Source organism: Camellia sinensis, chromosome 12 (assembly GCF_055761805.1).
Source record: "Camellia sinensis isolate YWXY chromosome 12, ASM5576180v1, whole genome shotgun sequence".
NCBI classification, from domain to species: domain Eukaryota; kingdom Viridiplantae; phylum Streptophyta; class Magnoliopsida; order Ericales; family Theaceae; genus Camellia; species Camellia sinensis.
In genome coordinates this window covers 111,696,881-111,713,990 of record NC_138972.1, presented here as the reverse complement: position 1 = coordinate 111,713,990, position 17,110 = coordinate 111,696,881, and the positions used below count along the sequence as shown (strand labels likewise).

The 17,110-nt window shown below is 34.1% G+C and overlaps 2 protein-coding genes across 15 annotated transcripts; one reads left to right on the top strand and one right to left on the bottom strand.

The window, feature by feature from the left end:
- Nucleotides 1-1,047: 1,047 nt before the first annotated feature.
- Nucleotides 1,048-15,588, bottom strand: LOC114290706 (putative indole-3-acetic acid-amido synthetase GH3.6). 13 transcript variants are annotated; one of them, XR_003639109.2, is made up of 7 exons: nucleotides 15,122-15,588; nucleotides 13,750-13,857; nucleotides 12,179-13,628; nucleotides 7,161-7,228; nucleotides 7,023-7,075; nucleotides 4,336-4,819; nucleotides 1,048-1,741 (listed from the first exon to the last, which is right to left on the bottom strand). XR_003639109.2 is itself a non-coding variant. In XM_028234659.2 (3 exons), exons 1-3 carry the CDS (start codon nucleotides 15,409-15,411, stop codon nucleotides 12,278-12,280), a joined length of 1,749 nt encoding a protein of 582 aa, XP_028090460.2. In that variant the 5' UTR covers nucleotides 15,412-15,588; the 3' UTR covers nucleotides 11,997-12,277. The 13 variants fall into 13 exon arrangements, 1 of the variants encoding a protein (XP_028090460.2); XR_003639103.2 differs by having other exon boundaries at nucleotides 1,048-1,721; XR_003639104.2 differs by having other exon boundaries at nucleotides 1,048-1,721; nucleotides 4,336-4,512.
- On the top strand, nucleotides 4,245-11,687 carry LOC114290705 (sugar transporter ERD6-like 7). Of its 2 annotated transcripts, XM_028234655.2 has the most exons (18): nucleotides 4,245-4,524; nucleotides 4,691-4,753; nucleotides 5,681-5,770; nucleotides 6,509-6,568; nucleotides 6,679-6,744; nucleotides 7,019-7,084; nucleotides 7,168-7,243; nucleotides 7,382-7,446; nucleotides 7,534-7,626; nucleotides 7,901-7,981; nucleotides 8,118-8,202; nucleotides 8,512-8,555; nucleotides 8,682-8,744; nucleotides 8,829-8,888; nucleotides 8,980-9,033; nucleotides 9,143-9,202; nucleotides 10,767-10,881; nucleotides 11,294-11,687. In XM_028234655.2, exons 1-18 carry the CDS (start codon nucleotides 4,351-4,353, stop codon nucleotides 11,407-11,409), a joined length of 1,431 nt encoding a protein of 476 aa, XP_028090456.2. In that variant the 5' UTR covers nucleotides 4,245-4,350; the 3' UTR covers nucleotides 11,410-11,687. The 2 variants fall into 2 exon arrangements, with proteins under 2 accessions (XP_028090456.2, XP_082755726.1); XM_082899600.1 differs by having other exon boundaries at nucleotides 4,255-4,524; nucleotides 8,512-8,744.
- Nucleotides 15,589-17,110: the final 1,522 nt, after the last annotated feature.

Genomic DNA, 17,110 nt, shown 5'->3' with positions numbered 1-17,110 from the left:
TCCTTCATTTGATGAAATTTTTTTTTTGCTTTCCTCTTATTTGATATGAGTTTGATGCCAACATTAGAGCAGATAAAAGTGAACCTCTTTCATCAAATTTAAATCTGATGAAAAGTCTAAGTAAGAATTAGAGACACTCTTTAAAAAAATATATATATTTAGGGTAAGTTACAATGATATATCCTAAGATTTGGATAAAATATAATAAGCTATACAAATTTTGCATAATTATACTAAAATTTTAATTCAAATAACACTTGTTTTTATTTTCATCAATAATTTATTAATTACATAGATATGAAAAAAACAATATTGTCATATATTTTACACAAAAAATATATATTTTTTCTTAATTATTTTTTATCTTCACACTATTTGTATTAATTTCAATTAATTTATGCTAAAGCTATAAGTTATTTGTATTTTTTTAAAAAAAAAACTTCAAAAGAGGTGAGTATAAATTTATCCAAATATATATGATTTTACCTATAATTTTACCTATAATTTTACCTATAATTTTTCATAATATATTGTATTACTATAATTTTTATTAATACTCTCATTCTTCAACCCCTGTATGATATGGAGTGAGGTCAAATTATTAGAAACTTGACTCATAATCATCCTTATCTATAGATATAGGTTGGGATTGGGTCAACACAAGCCATATGTTGTTTTTAATCATAAAAGTATAACGATCACTGAAATTTCAACAAAAGTGGAAAAATATAATAGTTTAAGGACTAAAATAGAAATTGTTTTCTTTAAAGATGAAGATGTTAAAGAATTATATTGTAAAGAGTGAAAGCGTAATTTATTATTTTTAATTACCGGGTCAATCTTAAACTCAAAAAGGTTTAAGCTTCTTTCAAATTGATAATTCCCTCAACTAATTAAAGCAGTTTCATTTGGATCACCAGCACCTCGCAAATAATCAAAGTTGGACAGTGATGGTCAATATAAATTCACCCTCTATCTCATTGTGAGGGCAGACACTCATAACATAAATCAATTTAAATAATAAAAAAAAAAATCACAAAATTCTTGTTACACCCAATCTCATCTATTTCTTTCATTTTCTTTCCAAAACCAGCCGGAATACAAAAGAGTGTGTGTACAAAATTTAATCCTATGCCCTTTTCCTACATTAATCAGATCCATATATAAAATAATTATTCAACATTTTTTCATCAGCAAATGGATTATCTATATCAACAGTGTCATTAGGTTAGTGATCCCATGAACATTTAGGAACAAAAGATCATTGGCCATGCTAATCAAACAAAACTGAATAATTTTTAAACAGAGAGAGAGAGAGAGAGACAGAGATGAGGCCAATATGGCTAGTTGTCCGACAAAGGACATTGACATTTAGGAACAAGAGATCCTTAGTCGTGCACCAAACAACACTGAATAATTTTTGAGGAGAGAGAAAAGAGACCGATCTATCTTTCTATCTATCTCTCCATATGTTTTCCATAAATCCTTTGAAGAAGAGTTTGTTATCTTTACAATTCTCTGTTTGGGTTGTCTACTCTTCCTACTGCCATATTGTTGAGCATTGCTCTCTCCTTTTAACATGTCAACTTTCACTATGTGATGATCTGAAGTCCCTTTGGATGAAAACACAGAGTACGCGCTTGGAACAAACTTGTCCAGTGAGTTTGATGATGCCAATATATAATCCATTCGAGTCCCATATTTGCAAGTCCCTTGTACACCTGTATTATAATGAAAAAAACTACTGGAAATTTTTTATACAATATAAATTGTGTCTACCCGTCATTTGTTTTAGTTTCAATCGTTTATAAAAAAGTTAGTGTAATTATACTAAATTTATGAAACTTAAACTGTAATTTTTAATATTTCAGGGGTAGTAAGTGTAATTTGTCCCATTTTTTATTTTTATTTTTTGTCTATATCATCGTGCTTTTGATTCCTCGAGACATACATGATTTATTAATAGGCGGATAATTCGTTTATTATATAGCCTTACTGTAAGATCAAACAAATAATAAGCGAGTACAATAAAAATTAAATTTGTTCTCTGTCACTATGGTGTGTATTTGTAATGTATAATAATAAAGAAATTTGCATTATTTTCATGTGTATATATAATATCTATTTACCACCGAGTAATTTATTCAATGGTAAGAATTTGAATTTCCTCACTCAATGTTTTGGTTCAAGTCTCCATAGCCGTTCAGTCCGGTTAAACCTGCTTTTCAACGCACAAAGCACCTGACGGATTCTTAAATTCTGCGCTTATGTAGGTGCCACATACTGTCTGCTGGATATGTAGAGTAACCTATCTGTATATCTATTTTCAAATTAATATATACATATATATATACTCCCTCCGTCCCAAAATATTAGTCCCTTATTCCATTTTTCATTGTCCCAAAATATTTGTCCCTCTTCAAAAATCAAGTACAAAAATGATATAAATTTCCTATTTTGCCCTTCTTTTAAATTAATAAACAATATAAAAAGTACAATTATGACATTGATATTCCCAAAAAATGTGCTATCAAAAGGATAATTTTGAAAAATCAACTTTTTTCAAATGCAATAATTGTACTATCAAAAAAAGTTAAATTCCCTAAAAGGGACCATTATTTTGGGACGGAAGGAATAATATTTATTTGTTATTGTGTTCCTACATAGTGGTACCTTGATTTATCTTTGTAAAACAACCTATTCTAAAAATGGTCGAGAGAAACACTCTTGCATCAAAAGTTGAAATTGTTCTTAACATCAAAGTCATCTTCAGTCAACTCTTCCGCAATAATAGAGTTAAGAAAGCGAATTCTTTTTCTTCTTCTTTTTCTTCTTCTTCTTCTTCTTCTTCTTCTTCTTCATTTAAGTTTAAGTTTTTCTCAAGATCAAAGCCATCTTCAATCAACCCTTCAAATTCTACTAAAATAGATCTGGGTATCCTAATTGTGTTTCTTTAATTTCTGCATACATGAAAACTATCATAATTCTAAATGTATCTTGTATTCGTATCCGATTTTCTAATGAATACACAAATAGATGGCTCCATTTTAAAAATAACTTTGGGCCCACATGCATTTCACATCTGCTTCATAGATACAACAAAACTGTATTTGAAAATCTTTTGCAATTATTTTCTTTAATGAATTAAACAAAAGATTGGATGAACACTTTGAATTTTCCAATTTATGGCATCTTCCAGCTAGGTATTGCACATAATCATGTGCATAATATAATATAACAACATGATGTTTGTCAATAAGTTGTGGATCTGATGGAGCAAATGACTCACATACACATATGATTGGATATATACATACACATATCTATACTAGCGATTGTGCACATACGATGCATGAAGTGACTGTCATCATATTCGAACCCACAAGTGTAAGGGTAATAAAGGAGCCGAACAATTAACTGTTCAAGTTTGGTTTGAAAATTTTAACAAGTTTCAAAATTTGTTTAAGCTTGATTTGTTAAACTTTCAAGCCGCTCTCAAATAAGTTTTTGTCAAGCCGAGCTCAAGTAATTTGGTATTTTTTTTTTTATAGTTTTAGGTTTATCGAACTGTTTATGTTTGGTTTGAAAACTTTAATGCCTTTCAAAATGTACTCAAGATTAGCTTATTTACTTAATGAACCGAGTTCAAACAAGATTTTAATGAGTCGAACTCGAACTGTTTGGTCTGTTTATCATTCCTATTCACAAGTTCAAGGTTGAGGAACCGAGTGTTAACCACTGACAGAGTAATTACAAGTTCACTACGAATTTTGTTATCTAATTTTCTTTCTCATGAAAAAAAGCGGTATATGTGTTTTGTTTTCTGTTTTGTGTTTTCATTTCAAAAAACACATAAAGATTATTGGATGAATTATTTTCAAAAACTGTTTGGTTGTGTTTTCACTCTTGTTCTTGAATTACATTCACCAAAATACTTCATCAGCTCAAAAAAAAAATTTAAAATTTAAAATTTAAAAAAAAAAATTAAAAAAACATAGCATAACAAGACAAAACAAGAAGGTGTTATAATGCGTCACTCAAGATTTATACATATTTATACATAAAAAACACATGGCAGCATAGAGTCTAGTTGTAAGAGGTGTAACCCCGAGTGGGACCCATATATAAAAACATATAGCCAATTTGGCCAACTTGCTTGAATGAAGCCATTTTAAAAACAGTACTTATTTTTATTTTTATTTTTATTTTTGTGAACAAGTTTTAGCCCTCGCAGTCTTTCACATGAATTTTCTTGGTCTTCTTATCATATATTATAAGCAGAGTTTTCTTCTATAAGCACACACATATATCCAGCCACAGAAGAGATAAACATACCTGCAAATAGGAAAGATGGTAACCAAAAAGGATGAAGAGCGAAGCCAGGGCAGCTTGCAAGAAGAGAATAGAGAGCCACTTCTACAAGATCAAGAGAAGACTTCAGCTGTTAGAAAAGATAGGCATGAATGGATGGTTTACTTCAGCACCTTCGTTGCCTCATGTGGTTCTTATTCACTTGGAACATGTGTAAGAGCCAATCAAAACATTCAATTAAACTTCATTTCATGTAAGAAATAGTTAAAAGAATTCAATTATAAACAACCAAAAAAAAAAAAATTGTTCATAAACACAACTCCACTTGAATTAAATGCTTCTTTAGAATTTTGATGTGTCGTAATTTGTTGGTTTTCAGGTGGGCTATTCATCGCCTGTTCAATCTGCCATCACAGAAGATCTCAATCTATCGATAGCAGAGGTTCACTATAAGATGTATCTTCAAGCTTGTGAATGAATCTATTTCTTTGCCTCTTTGCTAATAAATCTGAATTACCATAGAGAATGGCAGGATATATAAGATAATAATGACCAGTGCATAACCAGTGCATACAAAGTTCTGAATATTAGAAATCCTATATTCTTTTTACCAGAAAAATCCTAACTGGAAAAATATGTGCATCACTGGATCATTAAGTCAATGAGGGATTAGAAATATATGTTTGCTTCCCTTATGTGCTTTCACGCCCCTTGCGTTTGTTTTGGGTGCAAAATATCGCGGGGTCAAATCTTGTCATCCTTGCCTATCACTTCTCCTTTGAGTAGTTAGGAAGGATCAACTGAGATGGATTAATTTTGAACATCCATAATATTTCATTTTTGTCCCAATTAGAAACTTTTATGGATGGGATTCCGAGCAGGAGATATCAGGAATATAAATATATTAGTGATTCATATATACAGTAATTCAGAAAATTACAAAAAAGTTTGTTTTTTCACGTACTTCTTCAGTGATGTATATAGTAAGTTCATCAATGCTCTATAAGAAATACCATGAATCATAAATGCAGTTCGAAACACAGTAACAACTAAAAATCTGAAAAAGAATTCCGGGCATGGTACAAGGGAATTAACAAATTTGACTTTAATTAACATAATAAAAAACCCAGTTCGAAAAAAAAAATCAATATTGTTGCTGCTGTAGTGTATAAAGACTGATTCACTAATACTTCAGATATAGTCAAGAACTACCCATACAATATAAGCAGTGTCCAAAATAATTCATGTGATTCACAATAGATAAAATATTGAACAAACCGGGGATTCAAATTTGAAAAGTTCACATTTAGATTTCTCCAAAATCTTGATAACTTTATTTTTTGGAGTTTGCTGATGAGTCTGTTTGCAGTACTCATTGTTTGGCTCCATACTGACTTTCGGAGCGATGGCTGGTGCAATTACAAGTGGGCCCATTGCTGATTTCATTGGTCGCAAAGGGGTAAGCCAGTGAGATCAACCACTAGATTGACTAGGACAAGACCGGATCCTCTGTCCGGATCCTCCCCTGTCCCAAGACACCTTTACTATAAGACAGGTCTCTCTGACATGATAATGCAGTGGATAGAGATCTTTGGACAGGGAAACAGTGAAGATCCAGACAGAGTATCATGTCGGTCCTGTTTGGTGTAGCTGTTAAAATAGATTATAAATTATAACTTAACAGATTATAGATTATGACTTTAATCAGAAGCTGTTAATCTGTTTGGTATAACTGTTGGATTATAGATTTAAGTTGCTGAGTAGTGTTTGTTAAACAAGCTGTGAAGTAGCTTTTTTAATTAACTTTTATTTTTTTATTATTCACTATTTGTATACATTTCTCATAAAAAATAATAATAATATTTTATAGTCCATTTGGGTCTTTTTTTATTTAAAAAAAAAATAAAAAAATTTAAGAGTATAACCACCGTGAATTAACATGTCCACAGCAGAAGCTGATAATCAGAAGCAAGGGGTGAGCAGCTTCTCAGAATTAGCTTTTTTGACTTAAAATAAGTTGTTAGAATCAGAAGCCGTTTGAAATAAGTTTAACCAAACAGTCTAAAATAACTTTTTAAAAGCCAGAAGCCATAAGTTGGCTCAAAAAAGCTCCACCAAACACCCCCATCATCTAGGACTTCGTGCTTCTTTGGAAACACCCAAAAGTAATGATTTGTCATATGTGAAATGCAAGCAGGCAATGAGAACGTCAAGCGCTTTCTGTGTTGCTGGCTGGCTAGCCATTTACTTTGCTAAGGTTTGTGTCATCTTACTCTTTTTTGAGTAATTTTCTTCCTAACCTCCTAAGTGTGTGTGTTTTACATAACACAGTGACCTAATGTCTGTGCTTTCATTATTACAAAAAAGGGGTCTTTAGCTCTGGACATTGGAAGAGTAGCAACAGGATATGGAATGGGAGTCTTTTCCTATGTGGTACTTTCTCTTTCCTTTCTTTCCTTGTAAACTGTTTTGGAAAAAGCAGACAGTGTTGTGATCTTGTTAGTGTGTGTAACACTTGGAACAGAAACAAAACAGAAACACAATAATGAAACAGTACAGAAATGAAAACTGTATCCAAAAAAAATAAAATGGAAAAGGCATGTGGGTCCGATCTTTATTTTGGCTCCAACGTAGCCAAAACCCAAGGTTACAAAACCATTTTCTAACAAGCTTGACACTAATGTTATGATCATTATGGGATAACAAGGTACCTGTATTTATAGCTGAAATAGCACCCAAGAATCTGCGAGGAGCATTGACTACCCTAAATCAGGTAAAATCACAAGCAACCACATCAATAAATGCAAGAAAAAAAAGTGAAAAATCAAATCTGATTTTTTCCTACTTACTCTGCAGCTCATGATTGTATGTGGTGTCTCTGTTTCCTTCATTATTGGGACAGTGCTGTCGTGGAGAGCTTTAGCATTAACAGGTGAAATTGTCAACACGTACCAAAACATGCATTCAGTTTCCATATATATATAAATTAAGAGAGAGAGAGAGAAAGTGAGAGAAGAAAATTAGAGTGAGTGTTAATAAGCCAAGGGACTCACTCGTGAAGTGCTTGCAGGACTAATTCCATGTGCCATTCTGATTTTTGGTCTCTTTTTCATCCCAGAGTCTCCGAGATGGTTGGTAAGAACTTAAGAGTAAATTCTTCTTTAAATTTATCAGGTATTATCATGGTACCGTTTCAGAGAAAGGTGTTTATTGATAATGCAGGCAAAGGTGGGGCAACGAAAAGAGTTTGAAGCTGCATTACAGAAACTGCGGGGCAAGGATGCTGATACATCTCAGGAGGCAGCTGAAATCCAAGTTCGTATTTTTAAATTCTAAGGCTGTGTTTGGATCATATATTTGGATAGGAATTTGGAAAAGGAAAGCAAAGGAAAGGAAAATGCAAGGGAAATGAAGAAAAAAAATTAGCTTATGTTCCATTCACATTTCTCTTACCTTTTTTTTTTTTTCCCCCTTTCCAAATCCCTACCCAAATCCATGATCTAAACACAACCTAACAACTCCGGTTTTCATTGATAATGTTTCAGAGAATTTGGAAAATGACAAGCAGGATTTTGTTATTGCTTGACAGGATTATATAGAAACTCTTCAACAGTTTCCAAAAGCCAAACTACTGGATTTGTTTCAAACAAGATACTTGTGCTCAGTCATTGTAATTTGTTTTTTCTTTTTGTTTCTCAAAACTTTATAAATTATCTTTCCTCACTGCCTAGCTCATCCCTTCAGAGGAACTTCCATTCTGCAATTTTCCATTTCTAATTTTTTTAATTACTGTTTTCTTTTGCCAGATTGCAGTTGGACTGATGGTCTGTCAACAATTAGGGGGAATCAATGGAGTCTGTTTTTATAACACCAGTATTTTCGAGTCAGCAGGTAAACAGACTTATTTTATGACTATTTTTTTTTTCAAATCGGTAGGAGGGCGATAGGGGAAGGAGAAGCAGCATCGCACCGATAAGACTAGGGTTGTGCAAAAGACTACACAACTTCACCAGGCCTAGGGCTGTAAAAAAACTGCCCAACCCACCAATCCAACCTGCCTCAACCCGTACATATCCCTAACCAGACCTTTTTTTTTCATCTATTAGAGGGCAAATTGAACTGCTCAACTCTGAAAATTAAATTTATGTTGATTTAACTTCATAGGCAATAATTTTAACAATTGCATATGTAATTTCCCAGGATTTCCTTCCAATGTTGGAACTATAATCTACGCGTGCCTTCAGGTTATCAACTTTTACTCCCTCGGTTCCCTGGAGATCAAGATATTTCAATATACAATGAATGGGTTCAAGTGGATTTTTTTTTTTTTTTTAATTTTAAATTTTTTCATTCTTTCTTTTTTTTGGCAGGTAGTTATTACTGCACTAGGTGCAATCTTAATAGACAAAGCTGGAAGAAAACCCCTGATACTGGTAAACCTAGTATAATGTACCCATTACCTTCAAATATGCTACTGCCATTCCTCCTTGAGTAAGATCAGATTGTTTTCATTCTAGGTTTCTGCATCGGGATTGGTCCTAGGTAGTGTACTTACGGCTATTGCATTCTATCTAAAGGTGATTGCCAAACAATTAACCACAAGAGGGTTCTTTTTTTATTTCTTTATTTATTTATAGTTTTGATCTGTAAAATTCATTTATGAACCAGACCTATGAAATAGCACCGGAGGCATCACCCATATTTGCTGTAACTGGCATACTGGTAATACTATTAACTCTGCGAAGCCAAAATTTCAACTAACATTAATTTTTCTACACTAATGTTTCGACTATTTCGCCTATAACATCTAATGACTGTTTTTCTTGACTAGGTATACATAGGATCATTTTCAATAGGAATGGGGGCCGTTCCTTGGATTATAATGTCTGAGGTATGTAAATAAAACTAAAGAATCGTCATTTACAAAGAGCTATTCGATGATTTCACCTTGAAGAAATTTGCCTTCTGTTGTAAATACCAAACCAAACTATGCCTTAAGTCCCATCAAATGGAGTAGGCTGCATGAATCCTTCTTCTCCACTCGATTCTATTCAAGACTATTTCGTTGGTCAAACTAAGAAGATTCACATCTTTATTTACTACACTAATCCACGTCAATCTAAGTTTACTCCTTCCCCTGACACTATCATCTGTCGTCACTTTATCGCATCTCTTCACTACTGCCTTTGTTGGTCTCCGTTGTATATGACCAAATCATCTCAATCTATTCTCTCTCAACTTATCTTCTATCAGTACTACTCCTACCCATTCTCAAATATATTCATTCCTAACTCTATCTTTTCTAGTCTTGCCACATATCCACCTTAGCATCCTCATCTCAGCAACACTCATCTTATCTACATGTTGTTTCTTAGTTGCCCAATACTCCATCCCATACAATACAACATCACTGGTCTAATAACCGTTCTATAGAACTTCCGTTTTAGTTTAATGGGTACTCTTTTATCGTGCAATACTCCAGACGCACTCCTCCACTTAAACCACCCCGCCTTAATTCTATAGACCACATCCGCTCCAATCTCCCAATCGTTGTGATAATCGATCCTAAATAACGAAAATGTTCACTCTTAGGTAGTTCTTGGTTCTCAATCTTCACTTATCCTCTGCTTCCATTGTGATTGTTACTAAAACTACACTCCATATACTCTGCCTTAGTTCTACTTATCCTAAATCTTTTAAATTCAAGTGTTTTTCTCCAAATCTCTAACTTAGTATGAACTCCTTCTCTAGTCTCGTCCACCAACACGATATTATTTGAAAAAGCATACACCATGGCACATCATCTTGAATATTGCGCGTCAACTCATCCATAACTAAAGAGAAAGGATAAGTATTTAAGGTTAATCCTTGGTGTAACTCTACAATAACTGAAAATTCACTCATCTCTCCAACAGGCGATCTAATAGCGGTCACCGTACCTTCATAAATATTCCTAATCAAATCAATGTAACCTTTTGTCACCTCTTTCTTCTCTAACACCCACCAGATGATATCCCAAGGCACTCTATCATATACTTTCTCAAGATCGATAAAAACCATATGAATGTCTCTTTTCTTTTCTCTATACTTTCTATTACTCTCCTCAAAAGATAGATCGCTTCTATTATTGACCTACTAGGCATAAACCCAAATTGATTCTCTAACACCTCTGTTATATCTCACAATCAATGTTCCATCACTCTCTCCCACACCTTCATTGTGTAACACATTAACTTGATTCCTCTATAGTAGTTGCGATTCTGGATATCTCCTTTCTTATTATATGTTGGCACTAAAATACTCTTCCTTCACTCCTCTGACATTTTCCTAGTCCACAAAATCTTACTAAATAACCTAGTCAACCAAACAACCCCCTTCTTATCCAAACATTTTCACGTTTCAAAAGATCATCGGATCCTAAAACCTAACTCAATTTCATTTGCCTTCTGTTGTAGATATTCCCTATAAATGTTAAAGGAATTGCTGGAAGCCTAACAACATTGGTGACTTGGATCATGGCATGGTTAGCATCCTACACTTTCAATTATCTCATGAGCTGGAGCTCTTACGGTAAGGAAACACAACAATCATTTACATTTTTTTTTCCTTGGTAATTTGTGTATTAATGCTCTACAAAAGCAAAACTAACTCAAAACAAAAGATAATTTGAATGTGAAAGTCTCAGTTGGGTCATTTTAAACGAAATGGGCATGAAAATGTGTTTTCAAGCCAATTTGTACAACCTCATTTCATCCCATTCGAGCTTGATGGTTCTGTTTTAACTTCAGATCGTATGAGCCAATGTTAGGATTTATGAGACTTTTGATATATTAATTTGTATATATACATACATATGTTTGACTGACATCGGCAGAGCAGCTAACCGTCTTTCTGCTCTATAAGAATCATTCCAACACAAGTTTAAGGTTATTTTGACGAATCATGAGAGCATTGGGTTTACATTTGATTATGTGGTTATCAGGTACTTTCATTCTTTATGGTGCGGTCAACGCAATAGCAATTGTGTTCGTGGTTAAGGTGGTTCCTGAAACAAAAGGGAGAACTTTGGAACAAATACAGGCTGCCATCAATGGTTGAGGAAAAAAGAGAAGGGTGAACAATTGTTTTCGGATTTGTTTTAACTTGAAAGTTTGACAACCCCATTCAAATTCTTAAGAGAAGAAAATTGTTCGAAGCCACTAAAGTGTTGTATGATTATTCCAAAAGAAGTTGCTTCATGGCACAATTTATTTAATTTTTTTTTTTTTAAAAAAAAATTGATAGATGAATTATGAATATAAGTATTTGATATTGATTAACATGTAGACTGTGTACCCTTTTTTATTCAAAATTTAAGTTTGATAAATTTTAGAGAATTTCCAGCACTAACATTATCATAAACACGTTGCATTTCCGTTCTTTTTTTTCTTTCTTTTCTTTACTTCTGTTGTTTCTTTCTGGAGAGAGGGGATTTAAGATATGCAATGACATCCAATTTACTATGTTTGCTATAGTTTTTGTCTTAGTTTATGTTTTATTGGCTTAACCATGCTGTAATATACACCTCTATTTTTGCATGGAACCAACAAGAAAAAATGCTTAACATTCACTGGCCCAAGTAAGTTTACAAAGACAACTTAAAGAACAAATCTGTCAAAGAAAGGAGCAAATTAAAGGCATAATAGTTCTAACAAATGTGTTTCAATTTCATTAAGTTCATGACTGGAACAGCTGAAATCTCATTGAAAATGTTTGAATTTCACACAATGGGAAGCATCGAATATTTATCTGCAATGACTAAAACTTCATTTAAGGTGCACAGAAGATTTACATAAAATTATGCCAGTATAGAACAAAAGATCCTTACCACCAGTTGAGTCTCAGAAAATGTCTCCTTTTATTACATGAACACGACATTTTCACACGAAGAAATCCAAACAGTGCTTGTTATTTGAGCCCTCAGATCTTAACCATCAAAAGAATCCAAGCATACAGTCACAACAGCACAATCTTCCATTAAATCAACGATTTTGTGGTTTCTTATAATTTTAGGTGGTTTATATTGACTTGCCGGTGCTCCGTTTTCAATAGCAACTTGCAAAATTTTATCAAAGCTACCTGGTTTTACAATGTATAACAACACGGGACCAACGTCACCTCTTTCCCTCATTAGCTTATATATTGCTCCGAATCCATCCTCAAGATAGGAACAACACCTTCTAAGAACTAGAACCGACTCATTTAATTTCTCCAGCTGCAAAAATATAGATTCCTTTGTCACTTCTACAAAAACCTTTAACTGCTTCGGGTTCAACTCCAAATCCAAGAAACCAGCAAACTCTGTCACCTCTGTCATCGCTTCGTTTCTTAGCACTTGTTGGAAACTTTTCATTGCAGACATCAAGTCCCCTTCTGTCAAGATCTCACTGGGAGTTTTAGGAGCTCTCATCACAAACTCAACTTGTGGGGATGAATTATAGAAACCGACAACCTTCACAATATCACCCAAACGATATCGATACAATCCTCTATAAGTAGTCACAACCACCTCATACATCTTCCCCATCTCAACACCAGTAAGATCAACTGTTTCTTCCTCACGAGCACTCATCTTGTTAATGTCGAACGGAAGAAACTCAAAATACGCTGCGGTTGGTAGCATAGTAAATCGGGTTAGCTCTGGAGGTTGTGAAATATCCAAGTTAATACCCACACAACATTCTGAAGCAAAGTAGTCTCCACCTAACACTGGTAACTCTCCTCCATAGTACTTAATTTTTGAATAATATTGCTCCATACTTCCAGTGGTAACACACTTAATATAACGCGCATTTGGCCATAATTTACTTAAAATGCCTCCCCAATCCTCTTCTTCACAAATTAATCGATATCTCTTCGCCAGTTCTGGTTGAGGCTCAGAGAGAACCTCAATAACTGAATCTCTTGTGGCAACATCAAAAATTCCCGAACTTGGATACCCATATTCAAGATCTTGACATAATTGTTCCCACTTAGATTCCAGAAGGCAAATTGCTCTAACTAAACCGGCAGCATAGGGTGCTCGAATCCCATCAACTAAATCAGAGTGCCTTAAACCACAAAGAAGGTGGCAATACATTTGTTGCTCAACATCCGAACCTAAAATGACTTCTTTTGGACTGACCGACATGGAGAGAAACCGGGATGCGTTAGGATTATTGCTTTGGAAAGGGAATGCCGAGGCTGCCATAGCCTTGTATCCCCCTTTTGTGTTTTTTACATCACCAGCATACATAAACCAGAGAATCTTATTGACAAAGGGTCTTGGAGGGAACAACCTAGGTAAAAATATAGGCGATCCAAATTACACAAAAACTTATTCAAACATCAAATTCAACTTTAATGACTATAAATATGAAAGAATATAGAAGATAAAAATGAGTTATAATTAGTTGTTACCTTCGAAGAATAGCAGCACTGCCCTGGTGAGCCAAAAATGAGATGGCTTTCGATGGCGCAGAATCAAAGTAAGGGATCAATTTTGGCTTCATGGAACTTGTCCCAGAACTGCCAAAAAGCATAAAAGTCAGCATACATGGTTTTTAAGTTACTAATTGTCCCAAAAAGTCGTTACAAAATTAGCATCAAACTAACACTACCTCCATGTGCAAGCCTGCCTCGCACATGAACAACCGAAAAATGCACAAAGACAGACAGAACAAAGTAGACAATGATAGAGATAACAGGTTGATAAAACTTAAACCTAGGTAACCTGAAACCAAACCCTCAAAGCATGTCAAGTCACCCAAAACAAAAACAAAAAATTGCTTAAAACTGCTGAAAAAATGAGTTCAATAATGTATATCAAGCTAACACGGGTAAAGATTTAGACCTTCGAACAAGTGTTTCTAAACTCAAAATAGGTTTTCGGGTAAATCACACTTTTAATAACTCTCGAATTTGACTCAAATTTTACTTCAAGTCTTTAATTTGAACAATATAGTCTCAACATTTTAAGTCTAATTTTGATTTTATCCTTTCCATTAAAATTGGACAGTTAAAATTATTAATTTTTGTAACGAGTGTCGTTCTCAAATTGAAACAAATTGAAAGTTTATTTGGCATGTGCTAAAACAACATATGCTAATTTAACACATTATTTTATTTGAGTCACAATCATCTTATTTAACATCTTATTTCGGTCACATCACTCTCCTACCACACTACATCACTTTAACCCCAGCCACATTTCACATTTTTTTATGGTAAAAAGTCAAAAACTTAATACTAATCTAACAATTCTCAAACAACCCCTAAACTTTTCTTTTCTTTTCTTTTTTTAAGATAACCAAATGCACTATTTGACATCTCTATATTAGCACATATTTTTTATCTTTTTATCTTTTTTTAAATCACATCAACTCTCTATTTTTTTATGCATTTCTTTTTTGTAAAAAATCAAAAAAATATACTTATGTAAATCATCCAAACAACCTCTAAACTTAAATCGGCCAAATTATTCAAATTAAAATAATAGTGACCAAAATATAATTTGAGTCAAACTACTGGGTAATAATAGGTTTTATTTTCCACTTCTTCTTTCAATCTGTTTGGTTGCTGAGAAAATGTAAAATAACATACAAAATCAAAACCCCCACTCAAAGTCTCAATCATATATAACACCAACGTTAATAACTTTCTTTTCTTTTTCCAAGCTTTCTCGCCAACCAAAAAGGCAGAGTTTAACCAAAGAAAAGCTCAAGCAAGTGATTTCTCGAACTTGAATGTTAACCTAGCTTCTTTCAAAATCATAGGCTATTATTACAAATACCTGTAGAAGAAACAGACCAAAGAGTCAACGGAGAGTAAAGGCCGATCATCATCATCATCACCGTCGGCTATTCGAAGGATGTGATCGGCATAGTCATCGTCGTAGCAAGACAGGGGAACGGATCGCCGGAAAGTAGCCGCGTCGACGGCAGAGGGCGTAGGATAGCCTCGGTGGAGATAACGTACGGCGGCGTTGCGTTCGAGAATGGCGCGGAGAGTATCGAGCTGGTGGCGCGGCGCGTCCTTGGTGGTTTCTTCGAGCTTCGTGATGAGCTCATCGTCTGTCATCATCTTTGCAAAGGTGAGATCGCGACCCAGACAGACAGACCAGAACAGGACAGCGATGGAGTTGGGTGCGGCCGATAGGGCAGTGGGCTGCTCCGTCCGGACAAGAAAAATAAATAAAATACCAAATGTAAATGTAAATGTAAATGTAAATGTAAAACATTACTACCAATTGACTTCACTTGTTAGAGCATCTCCAGCAACGCTAGTTAAAATAGCTATTCAAAATTTCACTTTACTATTTTAGCTAATCATTTTTTTAATATACACTCCAACAAGGCTATCTACTTTAGCTATCTTCTATTAAAATATTCTTATACTTTAACTACCTTCTTTCCAATCTAAAAAAAAAAAAAACTAACTTCTTTCAAATTATTATTTTTTTCGTTCTTCTAAATATAATTATATTTTTGTGAAAGTTACATTTTTCTACTACCGTATTTTTCAAATGGTAATATTTTTTCAACGGTCATATTTTTGTAACGGTCATATTTTTACAACGGTCATATTTTTCCAACGGTCATATTTTTTCAAATTTTTACAACGGTCATATTTTTTCAAATTTTTACAACGGTCATTTTTGCAACGGTCATATTTTTATACTTTTCCATTATAAATAAGACATTCCCTATCATTTGATCTTACCCTCAACTCAATTTTCTACTTCATCCAAACTTCCATATCTCTCTCTATGGCTTCCAATTCTCTTTATGATATGCTTGTAAATGACTCTGACTTCTCTGAATCTGATGATGATTTAGAGATGCTCAAAGCTGTTACTATGGATGAAGAACTAGTAGATAGTGAGATAGGATCAAGCTCACGTCGTGGTTCTGTTCGAGGTCGTAAAGTCATTCATCGTGATCATATTCAAGGTCATGAAAGGCTTTTTCTCGACTATTTTGCTGAATCGCCTGTATATCCTCCTGAGCTATTTCGAAGGAGGTTTCGGATGAAGCGTTCACTTTTTCTTCGAATTCAAGCTGCAGTAGAAGCGCACGATCCATACTTTCTCCAAAAAAGAAATTGTGCTGGAAAGCTTGGTTTGTCTTCTCTTCAGAAGATAACTGTTGCACTTAGGATGCTTGCTTATGGAGTAGCCGCTGATTTTATGGATGAATATGTGAGAATTGGAGAAAGCACTGCAATAGAAAGCTTAAAATATTTTGTTAAAGCAGTTGTTGATATTTTTTCTAATGAGTATTTGAGGTCACCAAACAGCAATGACATCGCTAAACTACTAGCGGTTGGTGAAAGTCGTGGATTTCCTGGAATGCTGGGGAGCATTGATTGTATGCATTGGAAATGGAAAAATTGTCCGACTGCGTTGAAAGGTATGTATACTGGTCACATTCATGAACCAACAATTATTTTGGAAGCTGTTGCATCATATGATCTTTGGATTTGGCATGCATTTTTTGGATTACCTGGGTCTCATAATGATATCAACGTGCTAGAAAGGTCTTTTGTATTTACCGAACTTGCTCAAGGGCGTGCTCCTGCAGTCAATTACACCATCAATGGTAATGAATATACAATGGGATACTATCTCGCCGATGGTATATATCCACAATGGTCAACATTTGTGAAAACAATTCCTTCTCCTCAAGGAAATAAGAAAAAACTTTTTGCTGCAGCTCAAGAGGCAACAAGAAAAGATGTAGAACGTGCATTTGGAGTGCTTCAAGCACGATTTGCAATTGTG

What these genes read in the sequence shown, in the direction of transcription:
- LOC114290705 (XM_082899600.1), top strand. Translation starts at nt 4,351, where the DNA reads ATGGTAACCAAAAAGGATGAAGAGCGAAGCCAGGGCAGCTTGCAAGAA. An exon ending in TCAATCTATCGATAGCAGAG is followed by an intron (nt 4,754 to 5,680) that starts GTTCACTATAAG and finishes GTCTGTTTGCAG; the next exon opens with TACTCATTGTTTGGCTCCAT. An exon ending in TGGGAGTCTTTTCCTATGTG is followed by an intron (nt 6,745 to 7,018) that starts GTACTTTCTCTT and finishes TGGGATAACAAG; the next exon opens with GTACCTGTATTTATAGCTGA.
- LOC114290706 (XM_028234659.2), bottom strand. Translation starts at nt 15,411, where the DNA reads ATGATGACAGACGATGAGCTCATCACGAAGCTCGAAGAAACCACCAAG. An exon ending in TTGGTCTGTTTCTTCTACAG is followed by an intron (nt 13,858 to 15,121) that starts GTATTTGTAATA and finishes GCTTTTTGGCAG; the next exon opens with TTCTGGGACAAGTTCCATGA. An exon ending in AGTGCTGCTATTCTTCGAAG is followed by an intron (nt 13,629 to 13,749) that starts GTAACAACTAAT and finishes ATTTTTACCTAG; the next exon opens with GTTGTTCCCTCCAAGACCCT.